Source organism: Lepeophtheirus salmonis, chromosome 7 (genome assembly GCF_016086655.4).
Source record: "Lepeophtheirus salmonis chromosome 7, UVic_Lsal_1.4, whole genome shotgun sequence".
Classification (NCBI taxonomy): domain Eukaryota; kingdom Metazoa; phylum Arthropoda; class Copepoda; order Siphonostomatoida; family Caligidae; genus Lepeophtheirus; species Lepeophtheirus salmonis.
The window spans coordinates 29,887,526-29,907,032 of record NC_052137.2 but is presented as its reverse complement, the minus strand read 5'-3'; the positions used below and the strand labels follow the sequence as shown (position 1 = coordinate 29,907,032).

The following is a 19,507-nucleotide window of genomic DNA, read 5'->3' as shown; positions in this document are numbered from 1 at the left end:
CTGCTTAAAGACAATTTCCCGGGAATGGTGTCTCTAAATAATAGATATGAAGTGTCCACGTTCTTACTTACCAGCCTGGATTCTTTTTGATATTCATGTCATTGGATGTGTCGGTAAAAGTGTACGTAAATAATTATATATCTATCTATCTATAAGCAGTTGTGCATCCATGAGAAACCTTTACTTTTTGATCCTGTCCTTGAGGGTTGATGTGTGTAACTTTGATACACCATAATCATAGTGTTAATAACTTCTGCAGATGAATAAGCAATGCTTCTTTCACTCGATCCTTATATCAAGGTCATTTAACTACTGTTGTATTTAGTCCATGCTTGTTGTATATGTGTTACTTAGTTATACTTATATTATGTAAATTATAGCTCTTTTTGTCGAGAAACGTGAGCTTTGAAGGGATTCCGTGTAAGGAAATACATACTTTTGTTCCTTCGTTTTCTTGAAGGGACAGATGACATCTTTTACCTCTATGACAATAATTAATTAAGGAGTATCCTGTTAGGAATCCCTCAAGGAGTCGACGAACATGAAATCTAATTTCCAGTTCGGTCTTAAGTAGTTATGAAGACAAGCCGGGGTTTTTCAGACCCAAGCTTTCAAACTCATATTTGAACATTCCCAAAACTAGGAAGATTTGGCTTCATTATTGGGGCATTCAATCATCGTCTTTAAGTCTTCCTACTTATGCTAATTAGATGATGGAATCAGTGACTTTGGAAGCATTCGGGTCAAGGAGGGTGCAACCTTTTATAGTATTTGGGAGTAAATGTATAATTATTGGCTTAGGTCGTTCAAGCTACCACGTTGATAGCTTGGCTTTAGAAACCCCCGCTTGCTCTCATATACAATATACATAATATTGTATAGCCCTCATGCGATTAATAAACCATATAAAGAAGAATTGTTTAATACATAACGCAGAGCTGTGCAGTTCCGTATAAAAAGTGCATCCCCGTACCTTTGTATCCATACGGAACCAAAACATGATGTGAGTCTACGGATACGGAACCATTTGAAAAAAATGGTACAGATATGCCGGGTGGTCCATTGAAATCTGAACACTTACTAGTTCAATTAGTAATTGAGTCTGGCTGATTAATTCATATTTCGATATATTAAAGCATAACGAATTAGTTACAAAACAAAACAAACCTGTGCTCTCTAGCTGTCCTAAAAGTCGAGAAAATGAGACTTGAACGTGATCGAAAAATTTCCATTCGCGTAATCCAAGGAGTTGGGCGTCTCCAGGAACACCATCTACGCAATCGGCAAGTCCAAAACGTTGAAGAGAGGAAGAAGGACTCTGTCAAGAAAGCCAAACTTGTTCCGGAAGAGTTAAAGAAAACAACCCATGAAAATCTCCTCAAGTCCATGAGGGGATTGGTAAGAGATCCTGGATATCACCCCAGATTGTCCAGAGAGTTATAAAAAAAATAGACGGAAAGGGCATTAAGAAGCTCCAGAGCCACTTTGACAACAGTAATGAAAGAACCCCTCCCCTTAAAAAAAAAAAAAACAAACTCATTTGAATGAGTTTTTTGAGTTTTTTTGAACTACTCTTTGACATTTTTGGCCCCCTATAGCCCTGATGTCAACTGTACATTTTGAATTCATAGGAAGGGAAAAACCTGCAGTGTCCATCATCCAAACTTAGTGGCCCTCAAAGCCACAGTCAGCCAGTCCTTTTACGCCATGACAGAGGACTATATCTGCAGCGGGTGTCAGGACTTCCCCCGCCTGGAAGACATAATTGCCGCTGAGGGTGATTACATTAATGATTAAGAGAGCACAGACCCACATCTATTTATAATATTAATTTTGATATCATTCGAGTGTTAATTAATAAATTATATCTTGTTGAAGTTTTAAATTCAAAGTGTTCAGATTTTCAACACTTACTAATTTAAAAAAGACAATCAGTAATATATGGTTAAGTAAAGATTAAAATATATTATTTCTTCTGTGAAAAAAAATATATATGTATAAATATACAGAAACAATTTGAAAGTATTTATTATTTACAAACAGAATCCCGAAATTAAAAAACAAACTTATCAGGATTTTGCTCAACGAAAATTTCTCAGGAAATGTAAGCCCACAGTACATTGTACTATGTACATGTGGAGTGAATCTACAAATATTTACCTCCTCATTAATGGTTGAAAACAATAGGGTGGGTCATTTTGGGGGTTTTGATCAAATTTTGAATACGGGGGTATCCGTTCGGAAAAGTTGTGTATTGGTATAGAAATTATTTGTTACAAATATGAGCTCGAGGGAATGGGTTTCGATCCGAGCTTCCCCAATTAGTCTTGTTTAAGTCATTACTTATTTGGTCCATCTTAGTACGGAACTTAAGACCGTCAGGGTTTCGGATTTTCAGTACTAGAACTGATTAGTAAAAGAAGAAATATTGTATTCCTATACATTTCATAATATTCGAATCCTTTTATATTATTCGATACTGTAGTATAATACGAGGGTCGTTTAAATAGTCCGTGCAAAGTCCGGAAGATGACACTACTGGGACGTTTACAGGTTATTTTTAGTTAGTAGCTTCTCTTAGAAGGCCACAGACCAACTTTCAGCCTGATCGGTCAATTTCATTCTGTTTAGCATTCGTTTGAATCGAAGAAGTAGAGTTATTTTCAAAAAATGGACAAAAAAGAATTTTGTGTGTATATTAAACATTACATTATGAAAGGCAAAACTCCTCAGGAGACAAAAAGAAGCTTGATAAACATTATGGGGCCTCTGCACCTTCGATTAAAACAGTTTATAAGTAGTTTGAAAAACCAAATTGGCACAAGTGAGCCTAAAGTACTGGACCCCCTGTTGAGCTTACTACTCCAGAAATCCTTAATAAAATCCATTATATGGTTATGGATGACGGAAGATTGGAGGTACGTCATTATGTAATACAATATCAATATCATATTGCTTATGCCGTAGATATCTCGAGTTGGAACCCTATTCCATTAATTTTGCGACTACAACTGTTAAAGTGTGAGCTGGTGCATTGTCGTGATGGAAGAGGACTTTTTTGTTAGCACATCGCCGGCATTTATCTTGGAGCTCAGTTTTCAAACGGTCCAATAACGATGAATAATATTCACTTGTAAGAGTTTTATCCTTTTCCAAATAGTCGATGAGGATTAATTATTGCGAATCCATAATCTTTCCGGCCAGTTAAAAGCAAATTGTACAAGTTACAAAACCAAAGATGGAGCCTTTTATAAGAAGGATTTAGAGTACTTGGGATGAGGGTAATACAATAATTCCATCGATGATCAATGTGTTAATTGTGTAATTGCTGAATTTTGAATACAAATTATTAAAATAAAAGTACTCTGTGGTGCGTTATAAAGTCAAATAACAAGGTACATTACTCATAAATACATAATAACCATGTAATTTTAAACTGATCCAAATAAAATGATAGTATGAATGTATAGTTGTTAATTAGAATGATCAAGTTTGTAATTACGTAATGTATTTAAAGACGAAGAAATTGCAACATGTACAATTAGTTATACAAAAACGCGTGTTCGACTGATGTTTGACTTCCACCACGCTTTTTGATAGTGACGTCATAGAATATTATTGGTTACGTGTTTTGTCAAAATCTATCCTTCTTGCCAGGCAGTCTGTACGATACATCAAATGAAAAATTCTAGCAAAGCCCGATTACGTGATGATCTAACCTTGTATTTGTATTAACTTTGGGTATTCCTATCCTTTTTTAAAACTTATTACTCTGGTTATTTGTCAAAAGGATAAATTATAAAATAGCCATGACACCTCATGAAATGAGACGAGGGAACCAACAGCTGACAACAAAATATAGAGGGTATTTTTGTGTTGTCGAGTTAATTCCATTTGAATAGTATTTCATGGTATCACAAATTACCCACTACCCTTCCCCCCTAAACGATTTCTCAATTTCTAATTTCCAACCCACTCTAACGTACATTGTAAGTTAAATACATACTGTATACGTATTTAAAACAAACAAGTAGATAGAAAGACAACTTGTCTATACCTATGTTAAGTAGAAGAGAAAACAAACATTATTGTTTGGTTAGTAGTTAGTATTCTTGAGAAATTGTCCTATACCTAACATTGACAGAGTGACTTTCTATCTTAGACAGATAGAACTGTTCAAAAGTCATATTTTACGAACCTAAGTCGAGTCTTGAGTATTTTAGCTCAAGCCCGATTTAAGTTTGAAGCAGTAGTCCGGAAACATAGGGTCAATTGCCCTCCACTTGTGCAAAAAAATTATCCTCATGTAAAAGTATGTATCGTCAAAAAAGCTTTTTGTCACATTCGACATTTATAGAAAAAAAATCTTCTGTCAAAATCGTCAAAAAACAAGTCAAGGAAAAATCCTAGACACAGTCCAAGGCAAATTCTATAGATGCCCCTCATGACGTCATCATTTTTTATTTCACCACTACTTGCAAATAAATTCCAGTGTCCCTGATGAAGGTGCGGTTTAATGAGACGTAATTGTGAATGTACTCCGCAGAAGGACCGATGTGAATTTGCAGGGAGGGAGATCATCAGGGACCTCATTAGTATTTCCTTTGGGATGAGGGCAGGGACATGAATAGTATTGCACCGGTCCTTATGATTGCAGTCTAGTCCAGTCCGACTTATCGTACCTTAAAGAAGGTCAAATCGATCTTGCTTGACGTCATTGAGGATTTTTTTCTCTACATAAATAATTATCTACAATAATACTACATGTCTCCCCGTCACCATAACCAGGCTATTTATTTCACAAACAGAGACAGATACAGGCCTTAGACAAAAATAGAAGTTGTTCAGAATTCTGAGTTACGTACCTAAGGTCATGTTTTATTCTGGTCAAACCAGATTTTAGGGCTCTGGAGGCGAATTTGTTTTTCGCTAATCACTTGATTTTTTTTCGTTAAAAAAATCTTCCCCGTCTCTCAAAGTTTTTTTAAGGTATGGGTTGTCGATTCGTACATGCACCAAAAATTTTAAAAATCCAAAAAAACAAAAAATGGAGACCTTTAATATAATAAATACGAATTAAAAAGGGAATTAGGAAGACGATTAGCGAGTTAATCTTTGTACCCTTTATAATTAAAGTAATTTATTTGTGTTTGTGTGTGTTCCGCTTGGAAAAACAATAATAAAAACGCATTATTTCAAAAACGGAGACAGATATAGACTTTAGACACGGAATATCAGTTGTTCAGAATTTTTAGTTACGTATATAAGGCTATGTTTAATTCTGATCAGAGCAAAATCCTGAGCTCTGGAGGCATGTTTGATTTTTTGCAAATAATTTGATTTTTTTCATAAAACAAGATAGATTAACCGTGTCTCAAAGTTTTTTTAAGGTAGCGTTGTAGATTCGAAAATGCACAAAAAAAATAATTATTGAACTAATTCAAAAAGGGAGAATGTATATTACATACGAATAAAAAAAAAGGAATTATGTCTATGAGTAGTACAGCGTAAGATTAGCAAATAATCTTAATATGTATCTTCAATCTTCATTATGATTGAAGAAGGAACATGGCTAGTTAGCAATGGTAACGACAATAAATAAATCACAACCACAAATATTTGAAAAAATTGCTTCATATTTACCAAAATCAGTATTTTCACCTGGTCAATTATATGTTTCATTTTCAAGAGTGTCAAAAGGGAGTACAGATTTGATTATATTTACATCAAATGGACAGAAAACCACAAAAACCGTTTATAGAAGGAAATTTTATATTATACATTTACCTATTATATAATTATAGTTCATGATAGATCGTTTTAGTTTAGAATGTTAACATCAACAAGCTAAATATAAATAAAATCTTTTTAATTGGCTATCTTTTATTATGATTTTTTTTTTTTTTTTTTTTGTGGTAATAGTCACGTTCTAGTTTCGTATCCCCATAATTTTATTATAAAAATATTTATCTTGGACTAAAAAATTGGGGACAATTCTTTCTTGGTCTCAAAGTTCCGGAGTCACTGGTACACTTAGGTGTGAGGACATATTAGGAACTCCAAGCTCTGATTATGTTATCAATTAAATCCTAGCCTACCTATATTAAAATTAAATCACTGAGGTAAAAAAAAAAAAATAATAATTGTACAATAATTAGTTATCGTTTGGAATAGGAATGTTTGGCGGTATAGAATCTTTGATAATCAGGTCGGACGACGTTTATTTTTGGTTTGAATGGAAGTTTAGAATGAATTTGTGAATACAACTGGGATACAACCCCCCAAAAAAAAAAAAAAAAAAAAAAAAATATTTATAAATAATTTTGTGTAAAAGACAGGAATTATTTTCAAAAAAAAAATATATTTATATTTTGTCAAAATGTTAACTTTGATGGGGAAAAATACCGTTCAAGCTAAGCAATGACTTAAAAAGTGTTATGGGGACTCCACTCATAAAGCAAATAAAAAAAAAACAATTTTGAACGAAAAAAAAAAACTCGTTTTTGGAATTGCGTGGATCTCCGTTGGAAGATAGCCTCTTTCTCATCCTCCTAATAACATAAAATAAAATATATAAATTATCATGATTTTGTTGTTTACCTCCATTTTGATTTTAATGATGCTAAAAATAAATATTTGAAAGGACTTCAATGCCATCTTATGAAGAAATAAGTGCACATGTTTTTTGACAACTTCCTATATGAAAAAACATTGAGAAGGATTTTCCTTATTGAATTGAACAGGATACAAAGAATGTTTCTGCTAATTAAACAAAGAAGATTTCTATGATGTGAGCCAAATCCTTTTTAAATTATCCTCTAAAGGATCCACTCAGATTATATTGTTCCAAGTGATTTATATTTGATAAGTTTTAAAGTAATGTTCTGAGTATGTCTCTGTTAGATCCATTTTACTCGGTTTTTTCGAGGTTTTACACCTTTAACATTTAAGTACTTTATTATATATAAGTTTTATTTTATTAAATATGTATCACCCACCAAAAGTTAACTTGTTCCTCACTAGACTACTTAGGATATTTTTGACCAAAATGATTGCTAAAATTTTGAAAAATGAGCATCTTAAAATATCAAAATGAACCAATTTGTATTTTGCATGTATAAAATCAGTTTTACAAGGATAAATTTTAGTAATTAGTTTTGTTTTAATTTAAATTTATTCATAATTTTTGCTAAATTATATGAACAAATCAAGATTGAGATAGATTTTCTTCAGTTAATTTTTCCCTTCCATCAGCATTGGTAGTTTTAAACATACTAAAAGACGTTAACATTAGTAGTTTAAGGAAATTTTAAGTTGGCGAAATCTTGAGGAGTCTTGTTAGATGGAGGTATCTCATCATCACCACCCCTGATGTTACGTCCAACCTTTTTCATAAATGGAATATCAATTTCGTGCAAAAGTATTTCTTCTTTATTACAAGATTCAAGGGGGAATATTCAAATTTCCTCTCCTCTATTTGGCTGTTATCAGAATTTGGCTCCCCCACATATCCAATCATATAACTCACAAAACTCTAATCATTCATCATACATAGTTTTACGTCTAAAAAGTAAGTCTAATGGAGAAGGTTTTTGGGAGGTGGATTTTCCATCGAAAAAATATCTTCAAAAGCTGTTGATAATCAAACTAGAATCTGAAATTGTTCTATATATTTCATACTAATTTAGACAAATGAGTAATTTCCACAAAGAAGCCAGGCAAAATGAGTAATTTTGTGAGTAATTGAGAAATCGTTCACAAATCCCACGTCACTTACTATTTTAATTTTGTTTTTGCAGGTCGGATTTGATTACGGAATTTCAAAAAGCTTGACCTCCAGACTCTATCAAAACAACCCACGAACTATTAGTGATATTTAGTTATGCTCCACGACCAAAACTCGTCAAATGGTACTCAAGTTATATAAAGTAAACGAAAAAAGATAACAAAAACTCGAATATTTAGTCGTAACTCGTCAAAACTTGGGATTCTCCCACTTTCTTTCTAGACTGACTTCCTTTCTCTGTGAAATTTAGAATTTAATTTTTTCCCACAGGCAACACTATGTAGAAGCAATTTGATTTTTATGCCATGTGTACAATTTTTGAATCATAGTATCATATTTGGGACATCACATGAGCCCAAAAAAGGGTGAATATTGGCATAAAATCTTTTTCTCTTTCAAATTAAAATGCCCTATACCACGCCACGCTTAAGAGGCCTAAAAATTTCCGAAATTTAGTTTCTTACATATAGCTTTGTGCAGGGTATGATATTAACTCAAAAACGGACAGTCTAATATACTTTTAGTAACTTGAGCTCCAAGAGTAAGTACGGAATCTGGCAAGTCACTCACTTGGTTTTGAAAATTGTCTTCAAAACTAACCATATTCGTTTCGATACTATCCATATATGTACAAATACTATATAAGAAAAAATAAGAACCAAGTATTTTACGTATCCCAGTTTGCTTTTAAGAAAAGGATTGCATTCAAAAGATCCCACAGTACACACAAAACAAAGCTGCGTAAATAAAAAAGGACAATTCAACACCATCATGACGGGGGCCTTAATATACTTTTATGAATAACATGAAACAGATAGAAGGACTCAGGACTTGCATTTAATTTAGATGGATTCCACAGTCCTGCATGTACATCGGCAATATCTCAGTTGATATAAAGGAATGTGAAAAAAGCCAAAATCCTCGTGAGCATATTTTTTAAAAATTATTTGCTGGTTATTTGCAAGATATTAGTGTTCTTATAAATAATTTCTCCTTATTTTGAAAATTCAAATGTATTAGCTTGCAAGGAGCACTATGGTTTTTATAGTGATCTCTGTCAGGTAGTGTAGGATCGGTGTAAAAAAACCCCTAAAAACACTGCAATCCTATCAGCCTAATCCTAATAAAATTTGTCAGCCCTAGGACCGGTCCTTTTTGGTCTTTTATGGTAACTACAACAGCTGAAATGACGCAGTTACTAACTACACCCATTCTACTGTTTAGCTTAAGTTCTTTCAAGGGAGTTAGAGTTTAAAGTAGAAGGTGTTTGGCTGGAACTTATTATTTTACGTTCTAGCTATCATTTATTATTTTCTTGATTTGATATTATTCAGTCCTGACAATTTTCACATCCCTATTCATAATTGACAAGGGATTAAATACGTATTTTCTCCACTGTTTAAAAAATTTGGTTTTTTATTATTTCATCAATTTCATAGGTTTTATATGAACCTTTTGTAGGTAAATACATATTCCACGTACTGCCGTGCATAACAAAGTTTCTCCAGGGTCTGTTAAGCTCCTCTTTTCATATGGATCAACTACAACATCCACCCAGAGAAGAGCTCGTTTCCACGCTGAGAACGAATAGATAATATATATTCTACGAGAGTAATTTTAGAAATAAAAATAAGCATTAAATTTGACGAAAAGTAGTCTCATATGCATTCATTCAAAAGGCTACCTAGCTATCTACAAAATATTAGTATCACGTATTGTATTTTTATATCCTTCAGTGAGTGCAGTCCTTCAAAATATATACTATATATATATATATACAAGAGCATAATTTGAAATGCAGTTACAAATTTAACAAAAAAGAAATTAAAATAAAAAGAGGATGACTCAGAATTTTAATTATACAAGGTTCTCGTTAAAACATTCTATGGTTTTAATTTGATCGTACATATTCAGGACATGTTTTGTAGGAAGGAGAATAACAAAAAAAAAACCAACATTTGTCTCTTTAAAAATCGTTGGAATTTAAATACCAAAAAAAAAAAAAAAAGTGATTCTATTCATTACGGGTGTTTTTAAATTCAATTCAGGGTGGGAGAAAGGGTTAAATCACCCCCACCCCGGAATCTAAGGCTTTCCACACCTTGAAGGAATATTAATTCCCCTCTCCCCCTCCATATAACGTAATAAATTCTCTACCCAGGGGCTTTTATTTCTCATAAAAGCAGATGGAACTCAGTCTCTGTGTTTTTTTTTTTTTTTTTTACTTAAAAAAAGTAATTATGAGACTTTGGTAATGTATAGTTGCTTTGTCGTTTATTTTAAAGTTTTATGGATAGATTATGTAAAATATATTTAAAATACACGTAGCTACCTGATATGTTATGTATTAGGACTTTTCATTTCCCGGGGAATTGTCTCTGTTTCCAGGATCCCATTACATCTTGGGATCCCGTTAGTAAATAATAAATACTAAGACATATAACCCTTTCTTTTTACACATTTAAGAAGAAATAATACATTTTAAGCTAGTCTTAAATATCCATAATATATTCTCAATTATTGTAATCTCCGTTTTTATCATTTTCGCTGATGGTAAACGGTTTTTTTTTTGTTTTGTTTCTTTTTGTTATGGTTCATTTGATGGAGTTGCCCTGGTGCTTTTTTGGTGGAGTTGGAGACGAAATATTTGTACCGACTATATACCGTGTAAATCCTTGTTGGACTTGGAGTAGAATTAAGGATTTACATTGGTGTGATTCCAACCTATGTCCTTGATGGATATGGAGTGGTGTAGATGTTTATTTCCTCCGTCTCATAGCGGCTCACTTTTAATTAAATGAAACGTCATGACAGAAAAGCTCCTCTTTCCCCAAGAATTTATTTTTGTGAACAACTGGATATTTTTGAATTTTTTTTTTCTAAAATTTAATTTTTGAAATTTTTTTCCAGAAATTTAATTTTTCTAATTTTTTCAAAAATAATCTAAAAACCAAGTATCCCTCCTTAAACATATACCATAGGTATATGTTTAAAGGAGGCCCCTGTTACCACATTCTTTTTTGGTTGTATTTATTTTTATATAGTGATAGACCTTTTTTATGTATCACTGATCATTTCTTCCCGAGCACGTTGTTCACTTAGCTACTTGCGTGGTTTTTAGAGCAAAAAACCGCCTAAATAGTAAGTGAAGAATTAACAGAGAAATAATTGAAAAATGCAGAATCCAACCCGTGGTTTAAAAGACAAGTCACACATCACTATAACCCATGTAACTCATTCCATAAATATATAATAGACATCTAACATGTCATATCTAATTCTGCTTCAAAAACACATATTACATTCCCAAAGGAGACTGTTAGTGCCGCATTGGAACAGTTTATTAATCATTTATCTGACACACAGATAAAAAAAATAAAAATAGTGAATGAGATTTTGAGTTGATTCCTATTTTCCAAATATCAAACTTTATAACAAGTTATTCTTCGATATATACCGAGGTGTCCATTAAAATATGAACACTTTGAAATTTAAACTGCAAAAGATATAATTGATTAATTAACACTAGAATTTTAACAAAATTAATACTATAAATAAATGTGTGTCTGAACACTCAGCTCAACATTAATGTAGCTGGCCTTAACGGGAATTATGGCCCTCAGGTGGTGGCAGAACGCCTGGGATCCGCTGCAGATATAGTCCTCTTGTATGGCATCCCAGTGCTGGCTGACAGTGGCTTTGAGGGGCTCAGAGTTTGAATGACGGATAGTGGAGGCCTTTCCCATGCACCCGAAAAGATGTAGTCGAGGGGGTTAGCATCTGGACTGTAGGAGAGCCAAAAGTATTTTAAAAAAAAGAGTTCAAAAGACTCATTCAAATTAGTCTTGCAACAGAGGAGATGGGTTTACTTCATTGTTGGTCTTAAACGTGGTCTTCCTTTCCCCTCACAAGTTTCTATTTTCCCACTTTTTTGATAGCCCTCTACTATGAAACCCCTCTTGCATAGTCAGATTCCAGAGGCTTTTAAAAGTCTTGTCAATGAAAAGCTACTAATAAATATTTAGTTTTAATTTTTAAGTGATATATCATTGGAATATGTGACAAATGATTTCTTGGATATAATTAATTTGTAAAATATTTGATTCAAAAATAATTCTTTGATTATGTCGGATAGTAACATATTTTGACATCAACCAAAGTCAACTCTTAACTTTAAGTATGGTTAATAATTATTTACAAATTCTAATTTGTAATTCTAAAGGATTTGCTACGAACTCTTGAGTTGAAACGTGTACCTATTTTACATAATATGAATACTATTTTCTTTTATATCATTTCCATAAAATGAAAAATGGTGTCAAATTTGTTACGCCTTTTCTTCATATTAATTTAAAAGTCAAGTACATATGTATTTAACAGAGTTAGATTGATGACATTTTAAATACAGTATGCATAAAATGTTGTATATAAACCAGTGAGGATTTATTTCACTCATAAGTGGCTTATAAGACAAAGATGCAAATCTTATCGATCAAATCCCTAATGTAATTATTTCATGTTTTTTGTACACAGTGTTGGTTCTACATAGGGGTAAGAGGGACTCCAGAAATAGCCAAATTTTAAATGTAAGAGTTCGCCAAGTCCTAATCTCTGTAAAACACTGATTTATTCTTAATCTACTCGACACCCAGGGCCACATTAGTCTAATGATAGGCCACAAAGAAGATTTGTAAACCCTAATAAGTGCAAAAACTAAAAAATATTTATATTATCATTGGGTCCCAAGCTTGGTAGACGCATCGCTTTCAGTCCAGGTTAGCCCTTATATTAAAACAGACTGATCACTAATGTTGATTGAGGTTTTTTTTTTTCTACAACTCATGGAGTACATAGCAGAAGTAGGAAAAAGTCTTTATTCTGTAATTCCTTGACTTTTTTATTGAGCCTTCTGATTTCTTATGTGGTCATTTGAAGTCTATTATTATATTATAGGATCACTTTTTTAAATTGTTTTTCTCAGGCTCAATAAAAATAGCCTTCGAATCCTTTTGTGAGCCTTTGTTATCGTGTCCAAGACAAGTCTTTAATTGTAAGATCAAATGTAGTTACAAGTTTTAAAAATATGGACTCAAGACGAGTGACAAGTCTCGAGTCTAAGTCAACCTCTACTAAAGATCAATATATCTTGACTCTTTATATTAGACCCCAATGTCTAACAGATGTTACAATTGAGAAACTAACATAGTAAAATCTGCATTTTCTGGTTGAGAACAGCACACTTCTTGCCATGATAAACATCAACTACATGGTTTTTTTAAAAATTTATGTGTCTTCCTAAAACCGGACATGATTGCAAATCGATCGGTGGCGCCGAAACCATAAGTCATTGCCCACCCACTTTTCTAGAATAAGTGCAATATTAATATAGTTATACAAATATGATATTAGACAAGCACGATAATTTTTGTAGTTACAAACTGTATTCTTGGGGAGAGAACATCAAAGTATAAAGTAATCAATAGTGCATGAAAGATGAAGAGTACCAATGAAGATTTGTTGCGGAGCTATAAGTGTAAGCCCTTATTGGACTCACAGTATAATTTAGAATGGACATACTATATGCGTAGGAGTGGGGCTAGCGTGTATTTCCTTCTTTTAATAGCTGTGCTCAGCTATTCTAATGAAACGGTATGACAGGTAAGCTCTTCTTTTCCAAGACTGTCTTCAAATTGTAAGGGTGACCACATTATTTTTGGGTTTCTTTTTTTAAAATATCGAAAGGTGATATTTTTTAAAACTATAAATATTTTTATTGTTAAATTGTCTGGTTGCCTGACTATTACGTCTATTTCTAATCCATCCATTACTTTTCATATAAATTCAAGGTTGAACATAATGGGTTATTGACGATGAACACTTGGTAAATCCTACTTAGGATGCGCACAAAGTCATGTGGGCAGTAGTTAATAGTATATTTTAACGATGTGACACGTAAGAATAATACAAGAGAAATTGATTCGCAATACTTTATTTTTGAACTGCCCACTCATCATGATTTATAAAGAGTATTTAGAAGTTTAATGTTGTAACTTACTAAATTATCCGATTAATTGAATGACCATTCAATAATATTAAAAGTTGTCAATAATAGGCTCCGTGAAGTTTGAAAATGTTCCGTTCAATTTCTTTAGACTCATTCAATGACTACTATATCATTGACTATTCCTTGATAAATTTCACATGTCTAATGGAATATTTGGAATTAATTATCTTATTAATTATCAGTGGGGATTCATTATATCTCCCAATTAAATTGAAGAGTATAGAATATATATCAATACAATATCATAAAATATTTAAATAGTCAAATGCACCATAATTTAAATAAAACATTCATATATAAATGTAAAAAATTTGTTCAGTTCAAAATACTTATTTTAATAAAAAATATATTCAGTCTTTAGTTTTTTTAGTTCCCGCCGTCTTTTTCGATTTGGTTTTTTTAGTTCCTCCTCCATACTTGGATGAGCCAAAGTCAGGCCACTTCTCAATCTTTATTTCATTTGCTGAACATGTAAATTCCTCATACTTTTCAAGGATATTCTCATCCATTTGTCTTTTGAAGGAACTTTTCCAAACGTTCACGGTGCCTGCCACTCCCGATAAAAGGGCTTCTCCCGTTGGATTAAATTGATTAAGGCTAGCAATGCGATTATCCGTAGGAATAGACATTTGGAATTCTATTGAGCCCTTGTCTGGATCAATCAAATCAATTGAACGAGCCTCACCTTCTACATAATCCTCAAATTTAGGGTCTGGATATCGTCCAACAACGATTAAATCTACAAGTGGATGCCATGTAGCAATCATGGGAGTAAGATGCTGGAACTGTCTATGTGGATGAGGAATGATATTTTGGCAGGTCCATTGAGGACCCGTGTACACCCTTAATTCAGAATGTTGATCCGTTGTGAGTATTCTCGTACCATCAACGCAGCTAAATACAGCAGAATTAACGGGTTTGTTGTGAAGTATCTGAACCAGAGGTTCTTTTTCCTTGACATTTCGTATATCCCATATTTTAAGGGATTTATCGATGGATGTTGATACCATGAGCCAAGGTTCACGAGGACTAAATCGAATATCGTGTATTTTACCCTTATGAAGCTTCTTTTCCCAAACGGTATCCTCTCCCTCACTCGTCATGAGAGTCATGGTCCCTTTATTGTTTCCACATACGAGAAGTTTGTTTGGAAATGAAACATCAAAGGCTGTGTACCATCGTTCGTAGGAATCAGTGGATTGAAACAATTTGATATTATGATCCTCCTTTTCAGTGAGGTTCTTGAGGGCCATTGTACCATCAATTGAGCAGGTATAGACCAAGTTATTGCGAGTAGGATGAAATTTAATGTTTTGAATGGATCCCCCAGGGCCAATTCCATCCACATAAGCATTAAAATCTTTGTCATTCTCGTAGTTCCAAAGGAGAATGCTTCCCCATTTGTTTCCAACTGCAAAGAGGGATGTTTGAGTGGGATGCCATGTGATGGCCGTAATTCTCTTTTCAAAGGGACTCGAAGACTTGTATACAGCATAGCTCTTTAGACTCTCTACGATCTTTGAACGGGCTTTTTCTTCAAGTGACTCTGAGACACGATGATGAAGAATGCCATTGTTTGCTTTGTTGATGGTTGTGAGTATGTTACGACTCTCTTTCATCCGATCTATGAAAGATAAATTAATGATTAATATAGTTATTGATTTGATAGCAAGTAATCATAGGTTTAGTTATTAATAAATACCAAGAGCAGTACGAGTCATTGATAATTAATAATATGATCATTTAACAATTTATTGATAGATATATTTTTATTTAAAAAAACAAAAAAAAACATACTATTTGATGTTGTATCTTTAAGAATGGATGCTAGTTTGCTTCTAAATCCAGGTTCGATGTCCGTATCCCCCTTCAATTGTGAATTACTCAGACTCCTTCGAACAACTTTGGTCGGAACAAAGTCCTCGTCATCTTCTTCATTTTTATTCTTCGAGTAATTGACTCGCTTCAGAATCGTTCGTCGGGTCATTCGATTGATAATTGCTCAGTTGGTGAAGAGAGTATTTCCCGGAATAATTTTAATAATGCAATGCACCTCAAATTCTTAGTGATAGAAAAGGATTTGTATTTAGTTTACATGTGTATATCTTATTTATAACTAATGAGTAAAAACTGTTGTCATGTAAACATCCCTACAAAATTGGTTACGTCACATAAATTACATAACATTTGTTTTTATGAAATAAGATCCTCCGTGAACGTGAGATGGCAGCACGTACTCTTTGTAAAAAATAAAAAACGTAACATTTTTAAATTATTATTCACTCAACCTTTCTTCCAAGACATTTTTATAATATCTTATATCTTTGCACTTTGATTAACATATCTTATTTTTTGGAGATGACATTTTTGAGTAATTGGTCCTAGGAAATGCTTCCACTTCTTCTTTTACCAAATATTTAATCTCAATTAATTCTCTCCCCACCCTTTGTAGGAGAGAGTTATTTTTCTACAAAGGGAATTGCAAGATTTTGAAGAGATTATTAAAACAAACTCTTCTCGCAAAAAATTAGTAGAGTAATTGACTTTGTTCATTCACTCGTGGATGTTTGAATATCAACTACAAATGAATGCGTTTCATATATTATTCTAGAACTGATAACCTTTTCCATTCGATCCCTGCCTTATTCAATATCCCTTCATTGCGAATTAAACGACCTTAACATTTAGTTGTCGCTATTTGATGTTGTTATATTCGTCCAATTTTATATTATTTTTTGAAGTATGTGGAACAATGAGAAGAAAAGAGTCCAAATGCCAAGTTAATTGTCATTCTAAATACAAACTACAATACTTATCATGTTTTAATCTGCTTTTACATGTTATGATAATGCATTAAGATGAAATGAGAAAATTGAGGGGATATACAAAATGGAACTATACATAAATTAATGTTTTCTCTTTCAGGATCCTGTGATTTCTAGGAGGTATACACCTACAGGATATTCAGAGCTGCAGGGGGGGGACTACAGCGGACGCCCCTGATATTATTCCATATCTGGATTAAAGCTATGTATTTGGACTATAATTCTTAATATGTTTTTTGGAAATACTATGACTTTGAGATGTGGCATTTCAGATGTCTCAGGTGTAACGACATGATTTTAATCCGTTCTAATACTCATAGTCCGAAGAACCAATAGTCGTTAGTACCGATCCTAAGACTACAGGAGTGGCCCAATAAATAAGGACTGACACAACACTATTCTCATGGTTCAGGGAACTTATTGTTATACAATCTATAAGTAATGTTATTAGTATTGAGTCGGAACAATAGGTTTAAAAAAATGCCAAAATAGGTTATTTGTTTTTTAGGTTCTGTATTTCACATATTGAAGTTTGAATTTACAAACTTCGAGAACGAAGGATTTATCCTTTCCTTTTCAGAATTCATCTTGGGAATTCAATTTAAAGGGCAAATTCATTAAGGTTACATCTAAAGGGTACTTTAGTTACTTATAGTAATACCCCAAATCAAATATTTATAGGAACAAAAGTTGCTCGAAATTGATGACTTTCTGAGTATATGTAATATTTTTTTGGTAACAGCCTCCCCCTGAGGTTATTCGGATTTACAAAGATGTAAATTAGATCTATAATTATCTCCTCTTTCATTCTTCATTTGATAAAATATTTGTTTAAAAAAAGATAATTTTAGGCTTATTGAAGAAAGACTAGTCTAGATTCTTGAGGACGCAGTTAAGTATTCACTAGCCAAATTTCAGGCTGATGGGTTCCCCCTGACACACAGTTTTTACTAATGAATAGGGATATAAATTTTCATAGGCATATTGTACCGATTTTATAAAATCAAAAAATATTTAGTTATTTGCCACGAATTGAAATAAATGAGTAGTCCTTTTGAATTCATTTTGTGATGTTATGGACATTCAATATGAATATACTGTTTAAGAGTGCGTTAAGATGGTGTAAATTGGAAATAGGGACGGTTAATCATCGAGTTTATTAGATAATTGAAGATAATGCTTCATTATTTATAATTAATGGACTACGTCTAATAATAATAATTAATTTATTTCGTCTATTATTATATATAGTATATAAAATATATCGGAACCATTCTTTTAATTGTATTTATAATAAAAAATCAAGACGTAGCTTATATATAAGTATATATACAGACACGTGGTAACAAGGGCTAAATTATGATGTTCTTGTTGTAGTAATAATAATAATAACTAATTAATTAGGTAGAATAATAGTATGGTTACTCACAGAGGTATAATTGATACCTCTGAAAGAGGAGATAAAGTTCAACTGTATGGATGATGATTTGAATGCGCTTATGCTAATGTTATTTGGAGTAATCTGCTACCGTCCAATAGTCGTATGACCATTGAAGTAATTAGCAGCTTGTGAAGTGGATGGTGGTGGCGGGCAAGAGGACAGGGGTTTCTTGTAGAGTTCAAAGGCAGAGCCACGATATTCCCTGTTTGACAAGTCCAGACCATCACCTCCATTCCGTTTGGGTGAGGATCCTGAGTTGTTACCATTTGTGTTGCCACTACTATTCGGAATGTTGTAGTAGTACTGATGTTGACGGCTCAGTCCATTCATCATGCCCATGCTGCCGTTGTTATTCGCATTGTTGGCATTGGCGTTATTATTATTATTATTACTACTACTAAGACCGCCACTATTTATGTGGTTATTATTCGTATTAACACCGTTTCCATTCGTAGCCGTCGTTCCGTAATAGTCTCGATCCAAAGAGGATCCATGACCAGAGTCAAACCCTGTATTATTAGAGTCTCCATCATCATAGCCAGTAGACTGTCTATTATTTGTATAGTTGTTGGAGTATGGACCAGAGTTCATATAATTTCCTTCGATGCTTGGAGGCTGGGACTGTGTCCTTGGGTAGCTCTTAGGCTTTGGCGGAGGGATTGGCTTATAGGAAGCAGTTTTAGGGGGAGGAACAGGCTTGTAATCTGCGTATCTATAATATAATAGAGATAAATAATTATTCACCATCATTTTACGGAGGCACCGAAGGAGGAATTTTTGCTTTTTACTAGAAAATTTAATGCTTCATTTTTTTCTAAATTTAATACTCTGTGAATAGCTATGGATTTGGGAAATTTTCCTCAAAAAAATTTAATATTTGAAAAAAAAAAGTTCAAAAAGCAAAGAAATAAATATAAACAATCCTGCGGATGCTCCTATGTTATGAATGATTTATTTCTTACCTATATTTAGAGTCGTAGCCGTTTGACTTATTGGAGGAGGATAGAGGAGGCTGTTGCTGACTATTTCCATTGTACTTGGGGGCAACGTCGTAGCCATTGCTGTATTGACGTCGGTATGTGGCATTGGGATCCTGTGATACGGCTCGTGTATGTCTGGAGGATTCATGAGGAATTTGTAGACTACTAGTGCTTTTTTGAGTCATCATTTCATTATCGAGTGACTTGTAGGTATCGTAGATCGTTCCTCCATTATGATCATATGCAGACTGAAAAAAGGGAATGAAAGCATTTGTATTATATATTTTATTTAATATTAATTATATATATGCAGGGGCGTATCTTTAATTTTTTTTTGCTTTTTACTATAATACTTTTTCGTCATTTGAGAAAATTATACAGCAGAGGAAAAAATTTAGGATTAGAAATTTG

General features: G+C 33.0%; 2 protein-coding genes across 16 annotated transcripts in view; both read right to left on the bottom strand.

Annotated features, from left to right (window-relative positions):
* Positions 1-13,759: 13,759 nt before the first annotated feature.
* On the bottom strand, positions 13,760-16,035 carry LOC121121968 (DNA damage-binding protein 2). The gene is made up of 2 exons (XM_040716970.2): positions 15,648-16,035; positions 13,760-15,474 (listed from the first exon to the last, which is right to left on the bottom strand). Exons 1-2 carry the CDS (start codon positions 15,835-15,837, stop codon positions 14,201-14,203), a joined length of 1,464 nt encoding a protein of 487 aa, XP_040572904.1. The 5' UTR covers positions 15,838-16,035; the 3' UTR covers positions 13,760-14,200.
* A 1,849-nt stretch (positions 16,036-17,884) lies between these two features.
* LOC121121966 (tight junction protein ZO-3) overlaps positions 17,885-19,507 on the bottom strand; it is a 173,516-nt gene continuing 171,893 nt past the window's right edge. For all 15 annotated transcript variants that reach the window (XM_071890126.1, XM_071890129.1, XM_071890140.1 and 12 more), the window contains 2 exons: positions 19,079-19,344; positions 17,885-18,828 (listed from right to left, as the gene is read on the bottom strand). In XM_071890126.1, coding sequence (XP_071746227.1) covers positions 18,201-18,828; positions 19,079-19,344 — 894 coding nt within the window. In that variant the 3' untranslated portion in view covers positions 17,885-18,200. The remainder of the gene's footprint in view (positions 18,829-19,078; positions 19,345-19,507) is intronic.